Source organism: Cetorhinus maximus, chromosome 15 (assembly GCF_964194155.1).
Source record: "Cetorhinus maximus chromosome 15, sCetMax3.hap1.1, whole genome shotgun sequence".
NCBI lineage: Eukaryota > Metazoa > Chordata > Chondrichthyes > Lamniformes > Cetorhinidae > Cetorhinus > Cetorhinus maximus.
In genome coordinates, this window is record NC_135893.1 from 35,060,220 (window position 1) to 35,087,828 (window position 27,609).

General features: G+C 43.1%; 1 protein-coding gene across 8 annotated transcripts in view; it reads right to left on the bottom strand.

Annotated features, from left to right (window-relative positions):
* Nucleotides 1–27,609, bottom strand: part of nphp4 (nephronophthisis 4) — a 504,277-nt gene that overhangs the window by 190,477 nt on the left and 286,191 nt on the right. For all 8 annotated transcript variants that reach the window (XR_013578910.1, XM_078558224.1, XM_078558219.1 and 5 more), the window contains one exon: nucleotides 7,540–7,725. Coding sequence is in view for 7 of the 8 variants with exons in the window: in XM_078558224.1 (XP_078414350.1) it covers nucleotides 7,540–7,725 (186 nt within the window). In the remaining variant the exon portion in view is untranslated. The remainder of the gene's footprint in view (nucleotides 1–7,539; nucleotides 7,726–27,609) is intronic.

A 27,609-nucleotide genomic window follows, 5' to 3' on the forward strand; every position in this document is an offset into this window, starting at 1 on the left:
AATTGATTTTGAAAGTAAATTGGCTAGAAATATAAAAACAAGCAGCAAGAGCTTCTACAGGTAGATAAAAAGAGAGTAGTTAAACTGAGCATGGACCCTTGGAGGATGCAACTGGAGAATTGATAACGGGGAACAGGGAAATGGCAGATAATTTAAACCAATATTTTGCATCGGTCTTCACGGTGGAGGACACTATAAACATTCCAAAGATATCAGATAAGCAAGAAGCTAATGGGAGAAAAGAACTTTCAACAATCTCTATCACGAAGGACAAAGTATTTAACAAACTAAAGGGACTAAAGGCAGACAAGGACCTGGAACTGATGGCCTGCATCCAAGGGTTTTAAAGGAAGTGGCTACAGAGATAATGGAGACATTGGTCAAAATATTCCAGAACTCACTGGATTCCGGGAGGGTCCCAGCAGATTGGAAAACTGCTAATGTGACGCCCCTATTCAAGAAGAGAGGGAGACAAAAAGCAGGAAACTATAGGCCAGTCAGCCTAACATCTGTCACTGGGAAAATGCTAGAGTACATTATTAAGGGAGAAATAGCAGGACATTTAGAAAAGTTTAACGCAATTAAACAGAGTAAACATGGTTTTGTGAAAGGGAAATCATGTTTGACAAATTTGCTAGAGTTCTTTGAGGATATATCAAGCAGAGTTGATAAAGGGGAACCAGCAGATGTAGTGTATTTGGATTTCCAGGAGGCATTCTTAAGGTGCCACATAAAAGGTTATTGCACAAGATAAAAGCTCACAGTACTGGGGGTAATGTATTAGCATGGATTGAGGATTGGTTAACACACAGAAGACAGAGAGTCGGGATTAATGGGTCATTTTCACGTTGGAAAAATGTAACTAGTGGAGTGCTACAAGGATCAGTCCTAGGGCCTCAATTATTTACTATCTATATTAATGACTTGGAGGAGGGGGCAGAGTGTAATGTATCCAAATTTTCTGATGATAGAAAAATAGTTGGGAGGGTATGTTGTGATGAGGACATAAGGGATCTGCAAGGGGATATAGACAGGTTGAGTGAGTGGGCAAAGGTTGACAGATGGAGTTTAATGTAGGAAATTGTGAGGTCATGCACTTTGGTAGGAAAAATCAAAAGGCAGGCTATTATTTAAATGGAGAGAGACTCCAAAAAAGTGCAACACAGAGGGATCTTGATGTTCTTGTGCATGAAACACAAAACATTACCATGCAGGTGCAGCAAGTAATTAAGAAGGCAAATGGAATTTTGACCTGTATTGCAAGGGGGTTGGAGTTTAAAAATAGGGAAGTCTTGTTACAACCGTACAGGGTGTTGGTGAGGCCGCACCTGGAGTACTGTGTACTGTTTTGGTCTCCATGTTTAAGAAAGAATATACTGGCATTGGAGGCAGCTCAAAAGAGATTCACTGGACTGATTCCTGGGATGAAGGGGTTGACTTATCAAGAACGGATAAACAGGTTAGGCCCTTAGTCATTAGAGTTTAGAAGAATGAAGGGTGATCTTATTGAAACGTACAAGATTCTGAGGGCGCTTGACAGGGTAGATGTTGAGAAGATATTTCCAATAGTGGGGGAATCTTGAACTAGGGGCAATAGTTACAGAATAAGGGGACACTCATTTAACACTGAAGCGCGAAGGAATTTCTTCTCTCAGAGGGTGGTGAATGTCTGGAATTCTCTACCCCAGAGAGTCTGGAGGCTAGATCACTGAAAGTATTTAAAGAGGAAATAATAACAGGGAGTTGAGGGCTATGAGGAGCTGGCACGAAAGAGTTGAGGCCTGGGACAGATCAGCCATGATTTTAATGAATGGGGGGGGCAGGTTTAAGGGGCCAAATGGCCTACTCCTGCTCCTATTTCTTATGTTTTTAGAACACAGTAATGGGAAAATAATGGCATTAAAAAGTATCAAATCCCCAGGACCAAATGGTTTCCACCCCAGGGTTTTCAAAGAAGTAGATCAGAACTCTGCAGATGCCTTAACTTTAATAATCTGAAGTTTTCTCAATTCGGGAACCATTTGTTTAGATTAGAAAATTGCACAAGTCACTCCACTATTGAAGAAATGTGACAAAGGGAATTATACACCAGTTAATCTAACATGTGTGTTCGGGAAATTGTCAGAGTCTATGATTAAGGGTAGGGTGACTAAACACCTTGAAAACTTTCAGCTGACCAGAGAGAGCCAAAGTGGATTTATGCAGGATAGATTATAACCAGCAAACCTGATTGAATTTTTTTGAAGAGGTCACTGACTATATATTTGGAAGGATAATGTTTATGGATGTTATTTATATGGACTTTCAGAAGACACAAAGTCCTTCATAAGAGACTGTTAGCTGAAGCTGAAGCTCATGGAAGTAAAGGCAAATTATTGAACCAGTTAAGGAATTGGCTGAACGGAGGGAGACAGAGAACAAGGGATAATAGGCAGACACTCTAGTTGGCAGGAAGTACCAGTGTTGTCCTGCAGGGATCCGTGTTGAGCCTCAACTATTCACTGTATTTATTAACGACTTAGATGATGGAATAGAAAACCACATATTCAAATTAGCCGATAACACAAAGATAGGTGGTATTTTATGCAGGGTGGCTGGAGGAATAAAATCACAGATGTTGATAGATTAAGTGAATAGACAAATGGATTACAATGTAGGTAAATGTAAGGTGATCCATTTTGGACCTTAAAAGAATAGAACAAGGTACTTTCTAAATGGTGAAAAGCTAGAAACAGTGGAGTTCAAAGAGACTTGGGGTTCCAACTACAAAGATCATTAAAATGTCATGAACAAATACAGAAAACAATTAAAAGAAACAGAATGTTGGCCTTCGTATCTAAAGGAATAGAATACAAGGGGCTAGAAGTCATGTTTCAGCTATACAAAGCCCTGGTTCGATCGCACCTGGAGCACTGTTAACAGTTCTGGGTATGACACCTTAGGAAGAATTTTTTTTATTCATTCATGGAATGTGGGCTTCACGGGCTGGGCTAGCATTTATTGCCCATCCCTAATTGCCCTTGAGAAGGTGGTGGTGAGCTGCCTTCTTGAACCGCTGCAATCCATGTGGTGTAGGTACACCCACAGTGCTGGTTGGAAGGGAGTTTCACGATTTTGACCCAGCGACAGTGAAGAAACGGTGATATATTTCCAAGTCAGGATGATTAGTGACTTGGAGAGGAATTTCTAGGTGGTGGTGTTCCTGTCTATCTGCTGCCCTTGTCCTTCTAAATGGTAGTGGTCGTGGGTTTGGAAGGTGCTGTCAAAGGAGCTTTGGTGATTTCCTGCAGTGCATCTTGTAGATGTTACACACTGCTGCTACTGTGCGTCAATGGTGGGGTAGGGAATGATTGTTTGCGGATTTGATGCCAATCAAGTGGGCTGCTTTGTCCTGGATGGTCTCAAGCTTCTTGAGTATTGTGGGAGCTGCACTCATCCAGGCAAGTGGGGAGTATTCCATCACACCCCTGACTTGTGCCTTGTAGATGGTGGACAGGCTTTGGGGAGTCAGGAGGTGAGTTACTTGTTGCACGATTCCTAGCCTCTGACCAGCTCTGGTAGCCAGAGTATTTATATGACTTGTCCAGTTCAGTTTCTGGTCAATGGTAACCCCCCCCTAGATGTCGATTGTGGGGGATTCAGTGATGGTAATACCATTGAACATAAAGGGGCGACAGTTCGATTCTCCCTTGTTGGAGATGGTCATTATCTGACACTTGTGTGGAGTGAATGTTATTTGGCACTTGTCAGCCCAAGCCTGGATATTGTCCAGGTCTTGCTGCATTTGGACATGGAATGCTTCAGTATCTGAGGAGTCACAAATGCTACTGAACATTGTGCAATCGTCAGCGAACATCTCCACTTCTGACCTTATGATGGAAGGAAGGTCATTGATGAAGCAGCTGAAGGTGGTTGGGCCTGGGACACTACCCTGAGGAACTCCTGCAGTGATTTCCTGGAGCTGAGATGACTGACCTCCAACAACCACAACCATCCTCCTTTGTGCTAGGTATGACTACAACTTGCAGAGAGCTTTTCCCCCCGATTCCCATTGACTCCAGTTTTGCTAGGGCTCCTTGATGCCACACTCTGTCAAATGCTGCCTTGATGTCAAGGGCAGTCACTCTCATCTCACCTCGGGAGTTCAGCTCTTTTGTCCATGTCTGAACCAAGGCTGTAATGAGGTCAGGAGCTGGGCGTCAGTGAGCAGGTTATTGCCCCCTGCTTTACTGATAATCGAGAGTAGACTGATGGGGCAGTAAACGGCTGGGTTGGATATGTCCTGCAGGAAATACATGGGCAATTTTCCACATAGCCGGGTAGATGCCAGTGTTGTAGCTGTACTGGGACAGCTTGGCTAGCGGCGCAGCAAGTTCTGGAGCACAAGTCTTCAGTACTATTGCCGGAACATTTTCAGGGCCCATAACCTTTGCAATATCCGGTGCCTTCAACCATTCCTTGATATCACGTGGAGCAAATCGAATTGACTGAAGACTGCCATCTGTGATGCTGGGGACCTCCAGAGGAGACTGAGATGGATCATCCATCCGGCACTTCTGGCTGAAGGTTGCAGCAAATGCTTCAGCCTTATCTTTTGCACTGCTGTGCTGGGCTCCTTCATCATTGAGATGGGGATATTTGTGGAGCTTCCTCCTCCAGTGAGTTGTTTAATTGCCCACCACCATTCACGACTGGATGTGGCAGGACTGCAGAGCTTAGATCTGATCCGTTGGTTGTGGGATCGCTTAGCCCTGTCTATCACTTGCTGCTTATGCTGTTTGGCACGCAAGTAGTCCTGTGTTATAGCTTCACCAAGTTAACACTCATTTTTAGGTGTGCCAGGTGCTGCTCCTGGCATGCCCTCCTGCACTCTTACAATGAACCAGGGTTGATGCCCTGGCTTGATGGTAATGGTAGAGTGGGGGGTATGCTGGGGCATGAGGTTACAGATTGTGATGGAGTGTAACTCTACTGCTGCTGATGTCCCACAGCCTAATGGATGCTCAGTCCTGAGTTGCTAGATCTGTTCCAAATCTATCCCATTTAGCACGGTGGTAGTGCCACACAACACGATGGAGGGTATCGTCAAATGTGAAGGCGGGATTTTGATTCCACAACAACTATGCGGTGGTCACTCCTACCGATACTGTCATGGACAGATGCATCTGTGACAGGTAGGTTGGTGAGGATAAGGTCAAGCATGTTTTTCCCTCTTGTTGGTTCCCTCAACACCTGCTGCAGACCCAGTCTAGCAGCTATGTCCTTTAGGACTTGGCCAGCTTGGTCAACAGTGGTGCTACTGAGCCACTCTTGATGATGGACATTGAAGTCCCCTACCCGGAGTACATTCTGCACCCTTGCCACCCTCAGTGCTTCCTCCACATGCTGTTCAACATGGAGGAGCACTGATTCATCAGCTGAGGGAGGGCAGTACGTAATCAGCAGGAGTTTTCCTTGCCCATGTTTGACCTGATGCCATGAGACTTCGTGGGGTCCAAAGTCGATGTTGAGGACTCCCAGGGAAACTCCCTCCTGACTGTATACCACTGTGCCGCCACCTCTGCTGGGCCTGTCCTGCTGGTGGGACTGGACATACCCATGGATGGTGATGGTGGTGTCTGGGACATTATAAGGTATGATTCCGTAAGGATGACTATGTCAGGCTGTTCCTTGACTAGTCTGTGAGGCAGCTCTCCCAATTTTGGCACTAGCCCCCGTAAGGAAGACTTTGCAGGGTAAACAGGGCTGAGGTTGCTGTTGTCGTTTCCGGTGCCTAGGTCAATGCCAGGTGGTCCATCCAGATATATTGGCCTTGAAGGGATTGCAGTGTTGTTTTATTAGAATGATCCCTGGGCTCCAAAGGTTATGCTAAACTGGAATTTAAAAGGTTGAGGGGTGATTTGATCAAAGTTTTGAAGATTTTAAGGAGAATAGATAGGATAGAATGGGAGAAACTATTCCTGCCGGCTGGAGTCTGGGACTGAGGGGTGGGGATTAGAATGGTCTTCAAATTCAAATCAGATGTTTTAGGAATGAAATTAGGCAACACTTCTTCAAACAAAAGGTGAGAGAAGTTTGGAACTTTCTTCACAAATAGCAACTGATGCTAGATCAATTGTTAATTTTAAAACTTAGATTGATTATTTTTTTAGCAAAGGTATCAAGGAATATGGGGCAAAGGCCAGTATATGGAGTTAGGTCACAGATCAGCCGTGGTCTCATTGAATAGAGGTGGTACAGACTCAAGAGGTAAATGGCTTATTCCTGTTCCTATCCTGCTTCTGTTCCTTTGACAAGGACAGGAATGAAATCTGAAATTCTTGAACTTCTTAGCTTATTGAGCGACCTGGCAGTCCATTTTGTCTGGAGCCAGAATCTACTTTCTCTGCCATCTGAAATCTTTTCAAATTCATTCATGGGATGTGGGCACCACTGGCTAGACCCGCATTTATTGCCCATCCCCAATTGCCCTTGAGGTGATGGTGGTGAGCTCCTTTCTTGAACCGCTGCAGTCCATGTGGTGTAGGTAAACCCACAGTGCTGTTGGGGAGGGAGTTCCAGGATTTGACCCAGCAACAATGAAGAAAAGGCGATATATTTCCAAGTCAGGATGGTGAGTGACTTGGAGGGGAACTTCCAGGTGGTGGTGTTCCCATGCATCTGCTGCCCTTGTCGTAGATGGTAGCAATCATGGGTTTGGAATGTGCTGTCTAAGGACCTATGGTCCTAATTTAAATAAATTTGGATGCTCTCACCAATTCCACTGGGATGGAATCGCCTATAATTTGAGACTCAACTAACCAAAGAAACCACAAGGGTAGTTTGGAAAGTAGAAATTGAATAGGAATATCACCATGGTACACGATGGGAGGAACTTTCTTAAGGTTGTATGTAAGCCTCCTGGTTGTGGCAGAGGCCAAGCAGTTTTATTTTGCATCCAACCCGTGCTGTACCAGGTTTGTAGGCTTCAGCTGCAGCTCAGTTGGTACCATTGTTGCCAATGAAGTTTGTGGGTTCAAGCCCCATCCCAGAAACTTGAGTACAAAATCTAGGCTGAAGCTCCAGTGAAGTACTGAAGGCATGCTGCACTGTCGGAGGTACTGTCTTATGGATGAGACATTAAACCGAGGTCTACCCTCTCAGGTGGATGTGAGCTATCCCTGGCACTATTTCAAAAAAGAGTGGGGAAGTTCTTCTGGGTGTACCAGCCAACATTCGTTTCTCTACCAACATTCACTAAAACAGATTATCTGGTCATTATCATTGCTTTTTGTGGGAACTTGCTGTGCGCAAATTACTACTTTGTTTCATACATGATAACAGCGGCTACAGTTCATAGTACTTCACTGCTGGAGAGCACTTTGGGAAGCCCTATCGTCATGAAGGCACTATATAAATGCAAGCTAAGGAGTAGTGGCAAAACAGTACCACCCCAAGAGGTAACTCAAGCTCCAACCTTTCAACACACATCAGGTTCAAGTTTGCTGTAAAGCACATTTGGCACAGGTGATTTCATATTACTGACCAGAAAACACCTACCTCATCCGAGCTCATCTCAGTGGAGGGAGTTTTGTAAACCAGCAAATTGCTCGGATTAGGTGAAGGTCCGCCATGCAGTGACACCGTTACATCAGAGGTATTGGTTTCTAAGAACGGATTCCAAACAGTCCACCGCAGTGTTTGCATGTATGTAGTTTTATCCAAGGAGATGGTAGAAGTGGACAACTGTGAACAAAAATATTTGCTTCTTTAGGAAACGCAATGTTAAATTCATCATTAACAAACCTATGCACACCTTTAACAGCAAAACATCCCAAGGTGCTCCACAGCAGCATTATCTATATCAGACTTATGAAGCATTACCTTTGTTGGAAAGTGTTTATCAACACTTTTTTTGTCAAAAGTATAATTAAAAAGCACGGATCACATCAAAATGCTTGCTTCAGTAAAGCAATCAACAATCATCACTCTCAATACATTAACATCAATACATAACTCTTTGTACAATGACTGGTGGGTTAAGTGCAGAATTATTAATTCAACAATATTAAAGTACCTTATGGAGATGTACAGTGGATGCTACATTCTGCTCTGTGGTTTTCTATCCCTTATTTTTCTCTTTTGTGATCTTCTGCATATGAATTAAGTGACATATAAAAGTTCTCCTCAACACACCCTGCTCTGTGGACCCACCAGTTCAGAACCTTGGAATATAGAACTGAAGCCTCCCATAGAGCTCAAGTAACATATTGCTCTATGCACCCATCATTTAAATGATAAAGCAGTAATTTTAATGGGGCAGCGTACTGTTGTACAAGTGCTCTGTAAGATAAAACCTCAATCAGATCAAATTGTGGTTACGCAACAACAGAGTGGTTGTTAATTAAGCTGGTTTTTATTGTAATAATTATTACATTACATAGAATGTACAGCACAGAAACAGACCAATCAGCTCCATCGGTCCATTTCAGTGTTTATGTTCTTTCCACCTCTCTTCATCTAACCAATTCAATCTTGCCCTCTATTCTTTCCTCCCTTGTGTGTTTATCTAGCTTTCCCTTAAACACACCCATACTATTCACCTCATCTACGCTTTTCTGGTAGCTTTTATTTAATTCATTCATGGAATGTTGGCATCGCTGGCTAGGCCAGCATTTATTAGCCATCCTTAATTGCCCCTGAAAATATGGTGGTGAGTTGTCTTCTTGAACCACTGCAGTGCGTGTGGTGTAGGTACACCCACAGTGCTGTTAGGGAGGGAGTTCCAGGATTTTGACCCAGTGACAGTGAAGGAACAGTGATATATTTCCAAGTCAGGATGGTGAGTGGCTTGGAGAAGTTCCACATATTGACCATTCTAAGATCGGGATTTTCTGACCCTGTTGCGGGCAGAACCCGCCGTGGGCGAGGCAGTGCTCCAGCCAGAAGTCCATTGACTTGCGGCGGGACCGGAAGATCCCGGCAGCGGGCGGGTGCGGAAAATCCCACCCTTAGCAAAGAAATGTTTCCAATCTCGTGGGCACAGTCATGACACCTTGGAGTCCTCATTCCACAACACAAATCAATTTCTGAATAACGTCAATAGTGCTGGCACTCCTCAAGAGGTTTGCTAAATACTTTTTCCTACTGCCCCTATTTTCAAAAGATTTAATACATGAATATAAAAGCTGGTGGCGCAATGGGTGCAGTGTGTTGACACATCACACTACTGTGCATGGAGCGATTTGGGGGGGTTGGTTCTTCATCATTTGAAACATGCTTCTTGGATGCTTGCAGAAAGACTTTAGCATGCATTTAGTTAACATAGTTAACATTTAACATTAGTCGAGAAGGGTTTAAACTAACTTGGCAGGGGGATGGGATCCTGAGAGGAGGTTCAACAGGGGGAGATGCACAGCCAAAATTAGAAGAGAGAGCAAGTGAGTCTGGAAGGCATAGAAATTGTAGACCAGTTAAGGCACAAGGGAGTTTGGCAAGATTGGATGGCATTTATTTTAATGCAAGGAGTCTGATGAATAAGGCAGATGAGTTGAGGGCATAAATTAACACATGGAAGCATGATGTCAATGCTGTCACAGAGACATGGTTGAGAGAGGGGCAGGATTGGCAGCTCAATTTTCCAGGATATAGGGTCTTCAGGTGAGACAGGGAAGGAAGTAAAAGAGGAGTGGGTATCGCAATATTGATCAAAGAATCAATTACAACAGTAAGGAGGAATGACATCTTAGAAGGCTCCTCAAATGAAGCCATATGGGTAGAACTTAAAAACAAGAAAGGAGCAATCACATTGCTGGGAGTGTACTATAGGCCCTCAAACAGTCAGAGAGAAATAGAAGAGCAGATATGTAGGCAAATTTCAGAGAAGTGTAAAAATAATAGGGTAGTAATAGTTGGGTATTTCAACTTCCCCAACATTAACTGGGTTAGTCATAGTGTGATAGGTTTAGAGGGAGTGAAATTCTTAAAATGCATCCTTTTTAAGCCAGTACGTAGAAGGTCCTGCAGGAGAGGGGGCGGTCCTGGATTTAATTTTAGGGAATGAAGCCAGGCAAGTGGTAGAGGTATCAGTGGGGGAGCATTTTGCAGATAGTGATCATAACTCCGTTCGATTCAAGGTTGTTATGGAAAAGGACAAGGATGGGCCAGAAATCAGAGTTATAAATTGGGTGAAGGCCGATTTTAATAAGATCAGATACAACTTGGCCAGAGTGGACTGGAAGCAGCTAAGTTTAGGTAAATCTACGTCAGAGCAGTGGGACTCATTCAAGAAGGAAATAGGGAGAGTACAGGGCCAATATATTCCAGTAAAGATAAAGGGCGGGACCAACAAATCCAGGGAACCCTGCATGTCGAGGGATTAAATAAAGAGAAAAAGGGAGGCTTATGGCAGATACTGAGGGCTCAAAACAGCAGAAGCCCTAGAGGAGCATAGAATGCATAGGGGGGAACTTAAAAAGGAAATTAGGAGAGCAAAAAGGGGCATAAAAAAGCATAGGTAGGTAAAATAAAGGAAAATCCAAAGTTATTTTACAAGTACATTAAGAATATGAGGATAACTAGGGAAAGAGTAGGGCCCATTAAGGATCATAGTGGTAATTTGTGAGTGGAGCCGGAAAACGTAGGTAGGTTCTAAATGAATACTTTGTGTCGGTGTTCACAAGTGAGAGGGACGACGTGGGTATGGAAATCAGGCAGAAGGACTGTGATATAATTAAAGAAATTAGCATAGAAAGGGAGGAGGTTCTAAGTGGTCTGGCAGGCTTAAAAGTAGATGAATCTCCAGGCCCCGATGAAATGTATCCCAAGCTGTTGAGTGAGGCAAGGGAGGAGATAGCAGAGGTGCTGGCAATAATTTTCAATACCTCTCTGGCCACAGGAGAGGTGCCAGGGGACTGGAGGACAGCCAATGTGGTACCGTTATTCAAGAAGGGAGGAAGGGATAAACCAGGGAACTACAGGCCAGTCAGTCTAACCTCAGTGGTGGGGAAACTATTGGAAGCAATTCTGAGAGACAGAATTAATCTACACAGGGAGAGGCAGGGATTAATCAAGGACAGTCAGCGTGGTTTTGTTAAGGGGAGGTCATGTCTGACCAATCTGATTGAATTTTTCGAAGAGATGACCAGGTGTGTAGATGAGGGCAATGCATTTTACGTAGTCTACTTGGACTTCAGCAAGGCTTTTGATAAGGTCCCGCATGGGAGACTGATAACGACGGTAAGAGCCCATGGGGTCCAAGGCAATTTGGCAACTTAGATCCAGAATTGGCTGAGCGGTAGGAAGCAGAGGGTGATGGTCGAGGGATGTTTTTGTAACTGGATGCCTGAATCGGTGTTGGGTCCCTTGCTGTTTGTGGTATATATAAATGATTTAGACTTCAGTGTAGGAAGGTTGATCAGTAAGTTTGCGGGTGACACAAAAATTGGTAGGGTGGTAAATAGCGAGGACGATAGCCTTAGATTACAGGAGAATATAGACAGGTTGGTCAGATGGGTTGATCAGTGGTAAGTGGAATTTAATCCGGATAAGTGCGAGGTGATGCACTTGGGCAGGACAACCAAGGCACGGAAATACATGATGAATGGTAGGACCCTGGGAAGTACCAAAGATCAGAGGAACCTTGGTGTGCATGTCTACCGGTCCCTTAAGGTAGTGGGACAGGTAGATAAGATGGTTAAGAAGGCATATGGGACACTTGCCTTTATTGGCTGAGGCATAGATTATAAGAGCAGGGAGGTTATGCTGGAACTGTGTAGCTGGTTAGGCCACAGCTAGAGTATTGTGTGCAGTTCTGCAATCCACATTATAGGAAGGATGTGATTGCACTAGAGAGAGTGCAGAGGAGATTTACCAGGATGTTGCCTGGGCTGGAGAGTTTTAGTTATGAGGAGAGATTGGATAGACTGGGGTCATTTTCCCTGGACCAGATGAGATTGAGGGGGGACATGATTGAGGTGTATAAAATTATGAGGGGCATAGATAGGTAGACAGGAAGAAACCTTTCCCCTTGGTGGAGGGATCAATAACCAGGGGGCATAGATTTAAGGTAAGGGGCAGGAGGTTTAGAAGGGATGTGAGGAAGAATTTTTTCACCCAGAGGGTGGTGGGAATCTGGAACTCTCTGCCTGAAAGGGTGGTAGAGGCAGAAACCCTCACAACATTTAAGGAGTATTTGGATGTGCACTTGCGATGCCATGGCATGGCATACAAGGCTATGGGCCTAGTGCTGGAAAATGGAATTAGAATAGTTAGGTACTTGTTTGACCGGTGCAGACTCGATGGGCCAAAGGGCCTTTTTCTGTGCTGTAGACCTCTATGACTCTATGACTCTACATGCATTCAAAGCAAAGCTTCCTCCCACCTCACAGGGGAGGGAATTTAGAGATTGGCTGAATCTGCCCTTGAGCACTTTCAGAAGGTCAGTTGGCTGCTTTTCCCTTTGCTTGAAGAACAGAAAATGTTCTGTGCAAGCAAGGGGCCTAAACATTTCAGTGAAGTAATTTAAAATGGGATAAAGTTTGGATTTACATTTTTAAACAATACAGCCTGATATAGGACACAAGAGTAGGACTGACCACATTATTTATCAGGCAAAATATCACAACCAAATTATTGTAATTGATAAAGAGGAAATACATCAAACCACTCAAAAGGGGTGAAATTGGCAATCAGGCTAAATGTGTGATCATGAATTGTGAGCCTGTTTTATATTCAATGGAAAAGAATTCAAGTGAGGTGTAAAACAGACTGCCGATTCACAGGTGCCTGTTTTGCACTACTGCAGAAGACCAATTTTGACCTCTACAACTTAGAATCCATTATCAATAAACTTCTTAAAAATAAACTTTTCCTGTTGCAGTGTTTATTCATTGGCAAGTTGGCATGTGTGGTATGGGGAGTGAGTGGCATAGTGGTTATGCCACAGGATTAGTAATCCAGAGGCCCAGGTGAATGCTTTAGGGCCATGGGTTCTAAGTGCATCATGACAGCTGATGGAATTTAAACTCAATTAATATAAAAAAGTGACCATGAAACTATCAACAATTGTCATAAAAACCCATCTGGTTCATTAATGCCCTTTAAGGAAGGAAATCTGTTGTCCTTACCTGCTCTGGCCTACATGTAACTCCAGACCCAGAGCAATGTGGCTGACTCTTAGCTGCTCTCAAGGGCAATTAGGGATGGGCAACAAATGCTGGCCTTGCCAACGATGCCCATGTCCCATGAACAAATTTTTAAAAATGTGCGCATACCATGGAGTGATTTTTTAAAAAGTGTTTTGTTAATTTCAAACAGACAGGATTGAGATATGCAGCTTGTGGCCAAGGTCATGGGGCATGTGCAATTAACTGTTCCCTAAATAAGATCAGCAGCCAGTGCTAGCAGCCTGATAAAAACACATCATCGGTGGGTTTTTATTCATTTCTGGAAACAGTGGGTGGATAAGTTGTGAAAACCTAGACATTCTGTACCCTGCTAATAACTCAGTGGTGTATTCACACTTCCAAAATGATAGGGAGGTGACATATTCACTGTGGCAACCGCAGTGTGGGTGCTGCTACAACTCTGGACAGTGCAAGGCTTTGTGACACGTGTTACACAGGATGGAAAATAAAACAGAAAAGATCAAAAACTCAATTGGTCTATTAATCGGAATGAATTAATCATGAAGACTTCATGCTTTATGGTTCCCTGCATTTAAATTTTTAATTAAAAAAAACTATTTTCAATTATTCTCCAATTGGATACATTTTTATGTTTGTAAATTAGTTTCCTAAGGTTGGTTACAAGTAAGCTACAAATAAATCATATGAATGATGAACGTATTAATAAACAATGCAATCGTTAAGTAAAGCAGATCTCAAAGGATAGGTTTAATATGTGATGCAAGGAAAATTTATGATATAAGTATGTAATTGTGAAAAACAAAACACTAAAATTGATTTTGGAACTTTAGTTATGAGGCAAGTATTGTTTGATTAAAATGCAATTACTAAGAGGGCCATCAATTTAGGTCCTTTTTTACTGGCTGAAAGTCAGGCCATGCAGATTTTAATTGCTTAAGATTTTCTCAATATTAAGAAGCTACAGTCAAATTTGTAATTGTTTTCTGTCACAAAGTAAACATAAAATGAGGCAGGTGCTTTATGGTTTAATTTGTTTGTAATATTTATTGAACAGATCTGGCAAAGATTTTAACAGGAGTTGAATTCAGGTTCCATTTTAAGTCAAAGGCTATGCTCAATTCCTATGTTAAATATATAGGCAAGAGGTGGATCATAAATTATTAATGTCCATGAATCTTTTTTTAAGAGAGCTCTGTATATTATTTCATAAATTGTAAATTAATTTAAACTAAATGTGATTCAGGGTTGGCCCATATATTTGATTTTCATTTTTACTTGCAGCAAAATCAGTAAATTCATGGTGTTCAGGGCTGTAAAATTCTGATGAAGCATTAGTGGACCTGTTGTGACATTGCTCGTGGTGAGTCAGATTTTCACCATTTAAGTGCTTCTGTCGATCTTGTGGCAGCGGGTGGAATTTTTGCATGCCTCAGCATCAAACAGCCATTCTGCTCTTCTGCCTATGCCATTCAAGTCATGATGCCAAAGGTTCATGGGAGCAAACCTTACAGAATCCATCCTTTCCAGCAGGTTAAGTGCCAAGCCTTGACTGAATGCCTCAGTTTGATGGTACTGCTAAGTCATACAGACCAGAAAGGTGTCAAGTTCAATCCCTGGCTTGCGCTGAGTCAGCTCATAGGGCAACAGTCAGGATGCTACAATTGGCTTGGGTCTCAGTAACCATGGGCTAATGGGGCAGGGAGATGGGCTGGTGGGGAGACAGGTGAAATCGGCTAGGGTTCCTGTTCCTGATTGCAATCAAGTGACTGATGCTGCAAAGTGCAAGCTAGAACATCACTGATGCCTGAACAGCGTGTCAAACACATACAGTCAATGCCCACTTGGCTGAAGTAACAAAGATTGTCAGCGCACATAAACTAAATCTTAGCTTGAGTCAATGTCTTTAGGATAGGAGAATGAAATGAAAAGATGAGACATTTTATAGTAATAAGTTCTTCTGGAAGGTCATCAACCTGAAACATTGGGCAGAATTGTCCCAGGTTTGCACTAAGTGCGGTAGCGGACATGAAAAAAGACGTTTTACCCGCTGGCCACAATGGCGGCTTTTCGTACTGTATCATCCACTTCCCACTTCATTAATTATGCAGCCACAGGAAACATCCCTTCTCGCTGGTGGGTGGCCTCTGAATCACCCGCCACGCCATTACCTCTGTTTCCTCACTCCGGGTGCCATATCTAAACTGCAGCCATGCACAGTTCTCAAAGCTTGCAGCCCAGGACCGCTCCAGTGAAGACATGGCCCTGAAAGCCAAGAAGAGTTAAGCGACCCGTCACTGGAATGCCTTTTGGAGGCCTGCCATGATGTCCTCCAATCCCGCTCTGGCCGCAGGAGGTCCAGCAATCTCACCACTTCAGCATGGTAGGCAGTGGCAGTGGTGATCAGTGCCAGTGCTGCACAAAACATGTTGGCCATCCAGTGCAGAAAGAGGATGAATGATCTAATGCATGCCGCCAGGGTAAGGCAAACATCTCATCACTCTAAACTCGCACACTCACAAGCCCATCACACATTCATTGGCATCTCACTCACTGCCAGCTCAAGGGACATCACCACTCTCTATCTCACACACACTCTCACATCACCATCTGGCCTCATCTCCTCTGGAGACTGCCTCCTCAGCTCTCACCATCTTGAGGCCACTTGCACACATCAATATGTGCCCCCACACACACCCTGGGAAACCCCCCTTCCTGAGTATAGCCCTCACCTTGCAGCTTCTCCCCCTTCCCCAAGCAAGCCCCAGCCCAGCTGCTGTTGAAAAGCCACCGCCCCACTTATGGCTGGTCTGGTAGGTGACCTGCCTGTGAGCCCCCTAAAAGTGATGTGGTGCTGTCTGCAAAGCCTGGCGCTGATGACTGCGAGTGCTGCCCGAAGCAAGGTAGGCAAACAGACTTCAAAGTCCCCAGTGAAGTGCAGTTCGCCAGGTGCATGTCGCTTATGTACAGTTGTGAAACACATCAGCGTGCCCGGGTGATCCAGCTTAGAGGGATGATTATGGCAAGCAGAACTTATAATGAGATGCTAAAGTATTGAAATTTGGTTCCCGACATGCGGCGGCAGTAAACACAGCTCGCCATTGACAGGTGGAGCAGACGATCACAAACTGGTTTCACAGCAGCGTAAAACTGATTTTTTGCCATCTTGCCATATTGTCCGCTCATGTTACCAAACACACCCGCCACCAGTGGGAGCAGTAAATTCCCACCATTAAACCTGTTTTTCTCTTCACAGACACGATCTGCCCTGCTGAATATTTCCAGCATTTTCTGCTCTTATTTCAGATTTCCAGCATCCGCAGTATTTTGCTTTTGTATTGACATTTTATAGTGCTGTTCTCACTATGGTCAGCTCTGCTATAAAATCAACACAAGTTCTGCAAGATCACTGGGTGATTAGTTTTCCATTTATGAAACTAACCTGGAAATGACATGTAAGTCATTATGAAAAAAAAAGCACTTCAACTTAAAGTATTCAAGGTTAGAAAAAGAACAGCAGCACTTGGAATTAATGTGTTTACCATATTAGCATTCCTTATGTCAACTGTAGCCTTAAGCAACCAGGATCTGTTTATTGGTCTATTTCTTGCTGGTCTAATCTACATTACTATTTCTTTTGCAGGTGTAACAAATCCGCAGCATAAATCTATAAAGAATTATGTGATCATTGGCGAATGCCTCCATAATTATGAAGGCAGTTGATTGTTGTTACACTGTGGTCTGATCTCCTCTGTCCTTTGGGGTATCAGACCCAATGAAACAATCAGTTTCCAGATTATTTGTACTTACCATGTGCTTACATGACCTGTCAATGTGCTGTGCTGCAATTACAGCCTGGCAATGTATAATAATACAATAGTGATTAAGTTGTTAAAGTCATATTTGTACTGTCTTCTGGCAAGAATTTTTTTGATGTATTATTTTGTTGCTTACACCATTCATTATAACAATCATCAATGGGGGAGGTTAAAAATAAATACAGGTAAACTGATTGCACACCAAATGGGGTTGAACTAGAGATAAGGCTCTCATGCTCTCATTTTGCCATTTAGAGAGTAGAATTCAAGTGGTCCAGGGGTTAGCTGTATGTTCTCTGCACTGGCTAACGGTGAATGGCACAACAAAACCTCTCAAATATCTGCCTCTTCCTAAACATACAAGAAGCTTAAGTCACAAGTTCCTTCATAGCTGTTCCCACTTTGCTGGCTTTTGGTGGCCTTGTTACCTATATTAAACAAGTTTCCACTGCTCTTCCAGCAAAATTACAACAATGGAACCTGGAGCAACTCTGACAAAATTCCTGGCCAGAACCTATAGAGGCTCTCATAAGGTGTCAATCTGACAACAGTACAGCGATGGTCAATGTTGGACATTGCAAATATATCTGACAAAAGCTAAAAATGCACAACAGAAAGGTAGATTAATATTTCTGCTTGGACTCCAAAGACACGAGCATAAAATCTAGGATAACATTCCAATACATTCCTGATTAAGTACTGCACAAGGCCATAGGAACAGGAGAAGTCATTCTGCTCCTTAATCCTGTTCCACCATTCAATTAGGTTGTGGCTGATCTGTATCTTAACTCCAACTACTCACTTTAGTTTGGTAACCCTTAATACCCTTGCCTAACAAAAATCTGTCAATCTTAATCTTGGAATTTTCAATTCATCCTGAACCCCCAGTTTTTTGGGAGGGAATTCAGATTTCCAATATCCTCTGGGTAAAGAAGTACTTCCTGACATCACCTCTGAATGACCTAGCCCTAATTTTAAACTTATACTCCCTTGTTCTAAACTTTCCCACCAGAGGAAACAGTTTCTCTTTTATCCACCCTTTAATCACCTAAAACACCTAAATTGCATCACCCATTAACCTTCTGTACTCAAAGAAATATAAGCCTAATCTATGCACCCTGTTAATTTAATGTAATAATTTAATTTAACCCTTTTAACCCTGGTATCGCTCTGTGCTGCACCACCTCCTTCCTGAGGTGTCTTTCCAAGAACTGAATGCAGCATCCAAAACAGAATCTAACCAGAATCTTCTTTAATTGTAACATAACTTCAATCCCTTTGTATTCAAGATCTTTTGAAATAAAGGTTAACATTCCATTAGGTTTTTAAGTTATTTTTCATAGCTGTCCACTAGCTTTGGGTGATTTTTGTACTTGGACCCCTAAGAGGTGCTGTCTTCTATTGAGGGATTAAACAAGGGCCCATCTGCACTCTCAGATGGATGGAGAAGATCCCATTGCACTATTTTGAACAAAAGCAAGGGAGTTATTTATTCCTTCACCAACATCATGAAAGTGAATCATTCTGATTATCATATCGCTATATGTGGTGTCTTGTTGTGCACAAAACAGGGGCCACTGTATAAAAATAAGGGGTCACTCATTTAAGACAGAGATGAGGATAAATCTTTTCTCTCAGAGGGTCATGAGTCTTTGGATCTCTCTTCCTCAAAAGGCAGTGGAAGCAGAGTCTTTGAATATTTATCTTTGAAAGGTCAAACAATTTTTGGCTTGTGCACCTTAAATGCAAACAAGAACTAAACTGACGAGGACCCATTTCTCGTTGTCTGATTCCTCAGCAGTAGGACACACTCCAAATTGTACATGGTTCATTTTACCATGTGGTCTCAAATTTACTGTGCAACAGTTCATGACACCAAAACAATGCAAGAATTCTTTTAGTGGTTCCCTTCAAGTTATATTTTTTGTGCTTTGTAAAGGATTCCATGCTTCCACCCACCGACACATAGAAACAAACTACACCAGGCTGATTCCAGTTGCCAAACAACAGTGGTTGAGCTACCCATGACTTTATTATCTACTCACATCTTGGAAAGTTTTTCAAATTTTGCTTTCAAAACCTGTTTAGCTTCATTTAACTGATTCTTCAGCTCTTCTGTCTCCTTCGTATACTTGTTGGCTTTCTCCTGGAAATCTGAACATTGCTGCATCTTCTCTGCCAACTGGTTCTTCAGTTTGTTCAGACAGGTGTTAAATTCTTCCTGTTTCTCTTCATAATTTTTTAGAGGCACAAACTTTGACCTGAGGGATTCTTGTAGTGTGTGAAGGTCTTTCAACAGGTTTTCCTTTTCTTTGCAAAGCTCGCTCACTTCATCTTGAGCTCTGTTATTCAGCAAAGTCTCTTTAGGTTTCTTCTGCTGTTCTTCCATGTCATTGTTTAAGAAATCTTCATTTCTTCAGGTTACTGAATGTTTACACACTCCTTTTTCATCCTGTTGCAGTCCTTTGACTCTCCAGGCTCTTTCTGAAGTACCTTGTCTTGTTCCTTTATCAAGACAGGAACTCTTCCAACTTCCTTTTGAAATCTCACTGGCCAATCAAGGTTAATTTCCCCCAACCAATTTCGACCTAGAAGGCTTGGTCCTCTATCTTCTAATACCATCACTGGTAGCTGAGCCGATTAGTGTCTATAATGAACTGTTGCTCTGGTGATGCCTTTTACTTGGATTCCTTCACCTGTGTACGTTTTCAACTTGGCAGATGTTTGTTCCAAATGTAATTGTTGATCACCTTTATTTAAATATCTGAAAGTGTGTTCTCCTATTACAGTGGTAGAAGCACCCGTGTCTACTTCCATTTTTAATGGTTTACCATTCACTTACACTGTAACAACTATTGGCTCTGTCTTCCCAACTTTCATGTTGAATAATGAATAAATGTTAGAATTGGTTGTTTCTGGCTCTTCTGCGCTATAGACTTCATTGGACTTCGTTTGTTGTTTGGAGGCCTGTTTAAATTTCACTTTGCACTATCTCATTATGTGTCCACTTGTGAAAAAATAACATTCTACTTTTTTAAATTGCCAATTGCTAGAAGACTGATTGCTTCCACGTCGAAGAAAGTTATTTTTCCATTTAGTTGCTAAGCTGTTTCCTCTCATTTTTCAGTTAGCGGGGGCTGTTTCCCAATTTGCTGTGGAGTCCCAGCTTTTTGCAACACTATCGACAGACTGTTCCCACCCGACTAGGAGATTGGCGCTATCTTGCGCCCCTTGATTTGCTTGTGAATCCCTTACAGCACTTTCCATCACCAGCGCTATTTCTAATGCTTTCTTAAAATCAAGATTCACTTCAGCCAGCAATCTTCGCTGAATAATGTCTTCCTGCATACCACATGCTAAACAGTCTCTGAGCATGTCATTTAGGGTTTCACCAAAGTCACAATATTTCATTAGTTGTTTTAATTTCGCCACATAGTTAGCAATTGTCTTCCCCGGGGCTCTCTTCCATGAATTGAACCTGAACCTCTGCATTGTGATTGAGGGCTTGGGTTGAAAATGTCCCTTAAAGAGGTCTACTAATTTGCTGAAAGTCTTTGAATCCAGGGCACTGGGGGTTGTCAAGCTTCAAATTAAACTGTAGGTCTTGCTCCCACAAATACTCAGAAAGATCACTCTCCTTTTTTCCTCCTCCCTCATCCCCCTCTATATATTGAGACCAATTGTCAGTGGCTGGCTCAAAGGGATCAATTCTGCCAAACTGTTGCATTTAGGATGAGTATATCTTCTTTTATTTTTAATGAATTTAGATACTCACAATCACTGGGCGAGGTACAGCACCGAATCTGATTTATCCTCATCGTCAATTTGTTATAGAATTGATCTTCAGACAACTTTTCTTAGAGGAAACATTTAACTTTATTTACAAGGCAGCAGCAGCAACTGCACGTTTGCATCAAACTCCATAACTAAAGAAGAACCCTCTTGTAGAGGTTCCTCACACTGTTAACACATTGGTTTATACAGATCATGTGATCTTACAACACAGGATTATTCTTAAAGCTACAATTTCCCAAAATTATAATTACTACAGATATAAACTTGGAAAAAATGCAGGGCTATTCGGAAAGAGCAGGGGAATGTGATTAATTGAATAGCTCTTTAGGCACAATAGGCCAATTGGCCTCCTTCTGTGCTGTAAGACTCTATAATTCCATATACACTAAGTCATAGAGACCAGAAGGTTGCAGATTCCAATGTGGCCCATGCCGAAGTTGCTGCCCTCAGCTGGGGTCCTGCAATTGACTTCAACATTCCATCCAGGTTGCTGTAATTGGCTCTTACTGCTATCCAGGATCCCCTTACTGCCAAGTACAAATGCCGATGTTAGTTGAGGGCAATATCAATTTTGGCCATGATGGCATCTATGGCTGAACAATAGCTGACATTCACTGACAAGGTTCACACTCAAAAAAGTGAACACTTAGGTGAGGCACTAGGGGGCTTCATCCACCATCGAATAGTGTGTATCAGTGCCTTCAAGAGTGAAGAGAAAGGGGGAAAATGAAGCAATAAAGACTGATGCCAACCAAAATGAGGCATTCCCCATGCATCTCGCTTACTGTGTACGTGCACGTGTGTGAGATACAGTCGCCTTTTACCGTGGCAACTGCATCCTGCTAGAGTCCTGTCATCTCAATTTGCCGTCCAAATGACTTTTACTGGAGCTATCCTGCTACTTATCTCAAACTGCCTTTCACACAATCAGACCCTCACCTTCACCTTGAGACAGGTGCACAGCACTGCCCCTGTTATAACATTATTCTTTTGTACACAAATCAACTTCACCATGTTTAGAAACGACCAAGTCCCACAAAATAAGCACAGATTTTTAATTTATCTTATTTATACTCAGATATAATTTCATCCCTTTATGTTAGAATAAAATAAATTAAGGGACGTGGGCAACCTGGTATTAGGTTCTTTTACAGTTCAATTAAATTATTTACCATTTAAAGCTATAGTAACAATCATTTGCTTTAAGGCTGCACAACAAAATAATGAGCTCCCAAAAATAAAAAATGGACTTCATAAATAAATTATGGCATAACAAAACACTTCCTGATTTTACTTAACAGCTAAGTAATTATCCCCTTCTTGACCCTATTACACCAATGGATCCGATATATGGATGATTGATGTATGAGAAGCTGGAATTCATTAAATGGTGTAGTATAAACATCTGACAAATTTAATTCTGTAAGTCTTTATTCTGAACACCTATGCACTGGTATAATTTAAGGTAGGGTGACGATTTCATAAAAGTTATATTACATTGAAGTTATTAGCTTTCTTTATTGCCAAATGGCTCACAATCTGCACTTTCTGTTTGCCAAACAGCCATACACCACCATATTATAATCTGCTCTTTTCCAATTTGTTTCTTCAACCTACACTAAAGATCAGAATGCTGTGACCTCTTTTCACACCCCTGAGTCCCCAGGCTGTTTCACTGGCGTGCCCTCAATTACAAGATATTGGAACCCAGGGGATGGCGCCAGTCAATAGCAGAAAAAAACAGAAACAAATTAACACAACAGCGTGCGTAAGCTTGCCATCTGTGTATCTCTCTGCTGCCCGAGGCTCTGTGTGCACCATCCACCACCAGTAACCTGACGACAAAGAAAGCAATCACTTTTCATCAAAAGGCAATCACATCAAATCACCTTCACAATTTGCAGCATAAAGGGCAGGTTTCTTTGTTGCCAAATGAAACATCCTAAAAACTCCAAGATAATAGACACAACTTGCTCTCCTACAGAAATATTTTCATATGTTAGCCAAGCATAGTGGCAAAATTGACCGTGTGACGTAGAAGTGAAAGCTTGAGGAACAAAGTGAGCATTGTAAATCAGCATTTGTGCAAAATAGAGTGGACAAAAGGGTTGATTCCTTAACAAAGCATTTCCAGCTTAGTGAAAAGAGGCTGTTAAAAATCAATTTTATATTTAAAATGATGTATTTTATTGTCCACTTAGAGTGGTTGCGAAATGGAATTTGCTTTAATTATGTTTTTTGGCTCGTTTTCCTTGAGATTTCTGTGAAGAAAGGAGTCATATTTTTCCATTATTCCTCAAATTGTACCATGGATCATTTACATCAATTTGAACAGGAAGCTGGAGCCTCAGTTTCATTGGAAACTCTAACAAGGGCAGTAACATGTTGGAGTATCGACTGGGTTATGTACACATATCTGGCAATGGGCTTTGAACAGTAGAATCTTGCTGCTCAAAACAAATAACAAAATAGAGAAATGGGGAAGAAAGTTGTGATGAAGAGGCATGTTGGAGCAGAAAGAGAGAGAGAAGGAATTTGGGAATTTCCTCGTGACATCTTCCACACTGTCACCAGATATTTGGTGGAAAGCTCTTTTCCATTACAGTTATGGCAGTAGACTGAAATAAGCTAGGAGGAAATTACCGGAATAGTGTATTTTATAATCTCAGGTTGAACAATTTGGATAGTGCTGCTTGAGGAATTAACATTTGCCAACATACCAGGAGGAACCCCTGCTCTTCTCCAAATAACACCGTAAGATCTTTAAGTTCAGCTGAACAGGCAATGAAGGCCTCAATTTAACACCTTATTAAAAAGATGGCATCTCTAATACAGCACTCCCTCAGCATCTCACCAAGGAATGAAGGATCACCTATTAATTCTCAAAACGATCTTACCTTGTTCAGGTTGTTGCACTAGAAAGAAATGTTTGATTCAAAAGAGAAAACCAAGCTTGAGTACAAGCCGACCAAGTGAAGGCAAGAAGAGCTAGTTTTATTTATTCATCGTTTATAGAATGTGGGCATCACTGGCTATGCCAGCATTTATTGCCCATCGCTAATCGCCCTTGAGAAGGTGGTGCTGAGCTGCCATCTTGAACCGCTGCAGTCCAAGTGGTTTAGTGCAGTTAGCGAGGGAATTCCAGGATTTTGACTCAGCAACAGTGAAGGAACAGTGAGTGGCTTGGAGGTGAACTTACAGGTGCTGGTGTTCCCATGTGTCTGCTGCCCTTGTCCTTCTAGATAGTAGCGGTCATGGGTTTGGAAATGTGATGCAAAGGAGCATTGGTGAGTTCCTGCAGTACATCTTGTAGATGGTACACACTGCTGCCATTGTGCATCAGTGGCGGAGAGAGTGAATGTTTGTGGATGGGATGCCAATCTAGTGGGTTGCTTTGTCCTGGATGATGTCAAGCTTCTTGAGTGTTGTGGGAGTTGCACTCATTCAGGCAAGCGGAGAATATTCCATCACACTCCTGACTTGTGCCTTGTAGATGGTGGACAGGCTTTGGGGAGTCAGGACGTGAGTTACTTGCCACAGGAGCCCTTAGCCTCTGACCTGCTATTGTGGCCACAGTACTTATATGGCTAGTCCAGCTCAGTTTCTGGTCAATGTTAAGCACCAGGATGCTGATAGTGGGGAATTAGCAATGGTAATGCCACGGAATGTCAAGGGGCAATGGTTAGATTCCCTCTTTCTGGAAATGACCATTGCCTAGCACTTCTGTGGTGCAAATGTTAGTTGCCACTTGTCAGCCCAAGCCTGCATATTGTCCAGGTCTTGCTGAATTTGGACATGGACTACTTCAGTATCTGAGCTGAATGGTGCTGAACACTGTGTAATCATCAGCGAACATCCCCACTTCTGAACGCATAATGGAAGGAAGGTCATTGATAAAACAGCTGAAGATGGTTGGACCTAGGACACTACCCTGAGGAACTCCTGCAGTGGTGTCCTGGAACTGAGATGATTGACCTCCAACAATCACAACCATTTTCCATTGTGCCAGGTACAACTCTAACCAGTGGAGAGTTTTCCCCTGATTCCTATTGACTCCAACTAAGGCTCCTTTACACTACACTCGGTCAAATGCTGCCTTGATGTCAAGGGCAGTTACTCTCACCTCACCTCTGGACTTCAGCTCTTTTGTCCATGTTTGAACCAAGGCTGTAATGAGGTCAGGAGCTGAGTGACCGTGGTGGAACCAAAACTGGGTGTCAGTGAGCAGGTTATTGCTAAGCAAGTGTTACTTGCTGGCACTGTTGATGACCCCTTCCATTACTTTACTGATGATCAAGAGTAGACTGATGGGGCAGTATTTGGCCGGGTAGGATTTGTCCTGCTTTTTGTGTGCAGCACATACCTGGGCAATGTTCCACATTGCTGGGTAGATGCCAGTATTGTAGGTGCATTGGAACAGCTTGGCTAGGGGTGCGGCAAGCTCTGGAGTATAAGTCTTCAATACTATTGCCGGAATATTGTCAGAGCCCATAGCCTTTGCAGTATCCAGTGCCTTCAGCCGTTCTTGATATCACGTAGAGTGAATCAAATTGGCTGAAGACTGGCACCTGTGATCCTGAGGACCCCTGGAGGAGGCCGAGACGGATCGCTTGGTTCTTCTGGCTGAAGACTTTAGCAAATTATTTAGCCTTATTTTTTGCACTGATGTGCTGGGCTCCCCCACCATTGAGGATGGGGATATTTGTGGAGCCTCCTCCTCCTCCAGTGAGTTGTTTAATTCTCTATCACCATTCATGACTGGATGTGGCAGGACTGCAGAGCTTAGATCTGATCCACTGGTTGTAGAATCACTTAGCTCTGTCCACCGCTTGCTGCTAATGCTGTTTGGCACACAAGTAGTCCTGTGTTGTAGCTTCACTGGGTTGACACCTCATTTTTAGGTATGCTCGGTGCCCTCCTGCACTCTTCATTGAACCAGGGTTGATCACCTGGCTTGGTGGTAATGGTAGAGTGGGGGATATGCCAGACCAGATCGTGGTTGAGTACAATTCTGCTGCTGCTGATGGCCCACAGCACCTCATGGATGCTCAGTCTTGAGTTGCTAGATCTATTCCAAATCTATCCCATTTAGCACAGTGGTAGTGCCACACAACACAATGGAGGGTATCCTCAATGTGAAGACGGGACTTCATCTCCACATGGACTCTGTGGTGGTCACTTCTACCAATACTGTCATGGACAGATGCATCTGCGCAGACAGGTTGGTGAGGATGAGGTCAAGTATGTTTTTCCCTCTTGTTGGTTCCACCTGCTGCAGACCCAGTCTAGCATTAATGTCCTTTAGGACTCAGCCAGCTCAGTCAGTAGTGGTGCTACCGAGCCACTCACATTGAAGTCCCCCACCCAGAGTACATTCTGCACCCTTGCCACTCTCAGTGCTTCCTCCAACTGGTGTCCAACATGGAGGAGCACTGATTCATCAGCTGAAGTGCTGGTGGGGATTTGGGGGGGTGGGGGAGCGTACATGGTAATCAGCAAGGGGTTTCTTTGCCCATGTTTGACATGATACCATGAGACTTCACAGGGTCTGGAGTTGATGTTCAAGATTCCCAGGTCAACTCCATCCCAACTGTATATTACTATGCCGTCACCTCTGCATGGTGATGGTGGTGTCTGGGACATTATCGGTAAGGTATGTTTCCCTGAGTATGACTAGCTGCTTGACCAGTCTGTGAGACAGCTCTCCCAATTTTGACACTAGCCCACAGATGTTAGGAAGGAGGACTTTGCAGGGTTGACAGGGCTGAGTTTGCCGTTGTCGTTTCTGGTGCCCAGGTCAATGCCAGGTGGTCTGTCCTTTTCTATTTTTTTAAGACTTTTTTAGTAGATATATACAACTGGTTTAATAGGCCATTTCAGACAGCAGTTAAGAGTCAACCACATTGCTGTGGGTCTGAAGTCATATGTAGTGCTGAGTTTGCCAGGCAAGGACAGCAGATTTCCTTCTGTAAAGGAAAGGGTTTTTACAACAATTGGCAATGGTTTCATGGTCATCATCTGCCATGCTGGGATTCAAACCCGTGTCCCCAGGGCATTACCCTGGGTCTCTGGATTACTCGTCTGGTAACAATAACACTACGCCATCACCTCCCTGTTGTTGACAGGATATGCCAAAGCTATAAAGGAACAGTAAAATCACTGTCCCATCAAAGCATAATGGAGCCACTGTACCACAGAGAGAATGTCTGCACAAAGCTTGCATTGATTTAGCAGGAATCGCGTATTGACAGGAATCTGGTAATTTAGAAATGTAGGGTTAGATTTTAAGATCATAGCACGCTGGTAGCGAGGAGGTCTGGTAGCACACGGGGAAGTCAGTGCAGTGTCTGTCAGTGGTTTATAATCCCACTGTATTATCATATCATTTCCAGGTTTCCAGACCAATTAGTGACAGCGAGCGGCATGGCAACCAGCATGATGCAATTTCAACTCATGCATTTAAAGGGACACTCCAAACTTGCAGTATAATGGAGTTTGGAGTTCGGAGCCAAGGGAAGGAACCAGGAGAATGGAGTCAAAGACTCTGCCTCAGTTCAGTGACGGCTCCCTGCATGTATTGCTCGATGTTGTGGGCAATCTTCCCTGTAAAAATTGTTGTTGACCACAGCCAGTTTCTCAGTGCAGCACTGTGGGTGTACCTACACCACACAGACTGCAGTGGTTCAAGAAGGCAGCTCACCACCACCTTCTCAAGGGCAACTAGAGATGGGCAATAAATGCTGGCCCAGCCAGCGAAACCCACATTCCGTTGATGAATTTTTTAAAATGGGCTGCACATTTTTTTTGTGCAGTTAAGCATGTGTGCTGTTTAACTAGTCCTGCATGACACTTTCAGGCTGCTATGCAGCCAC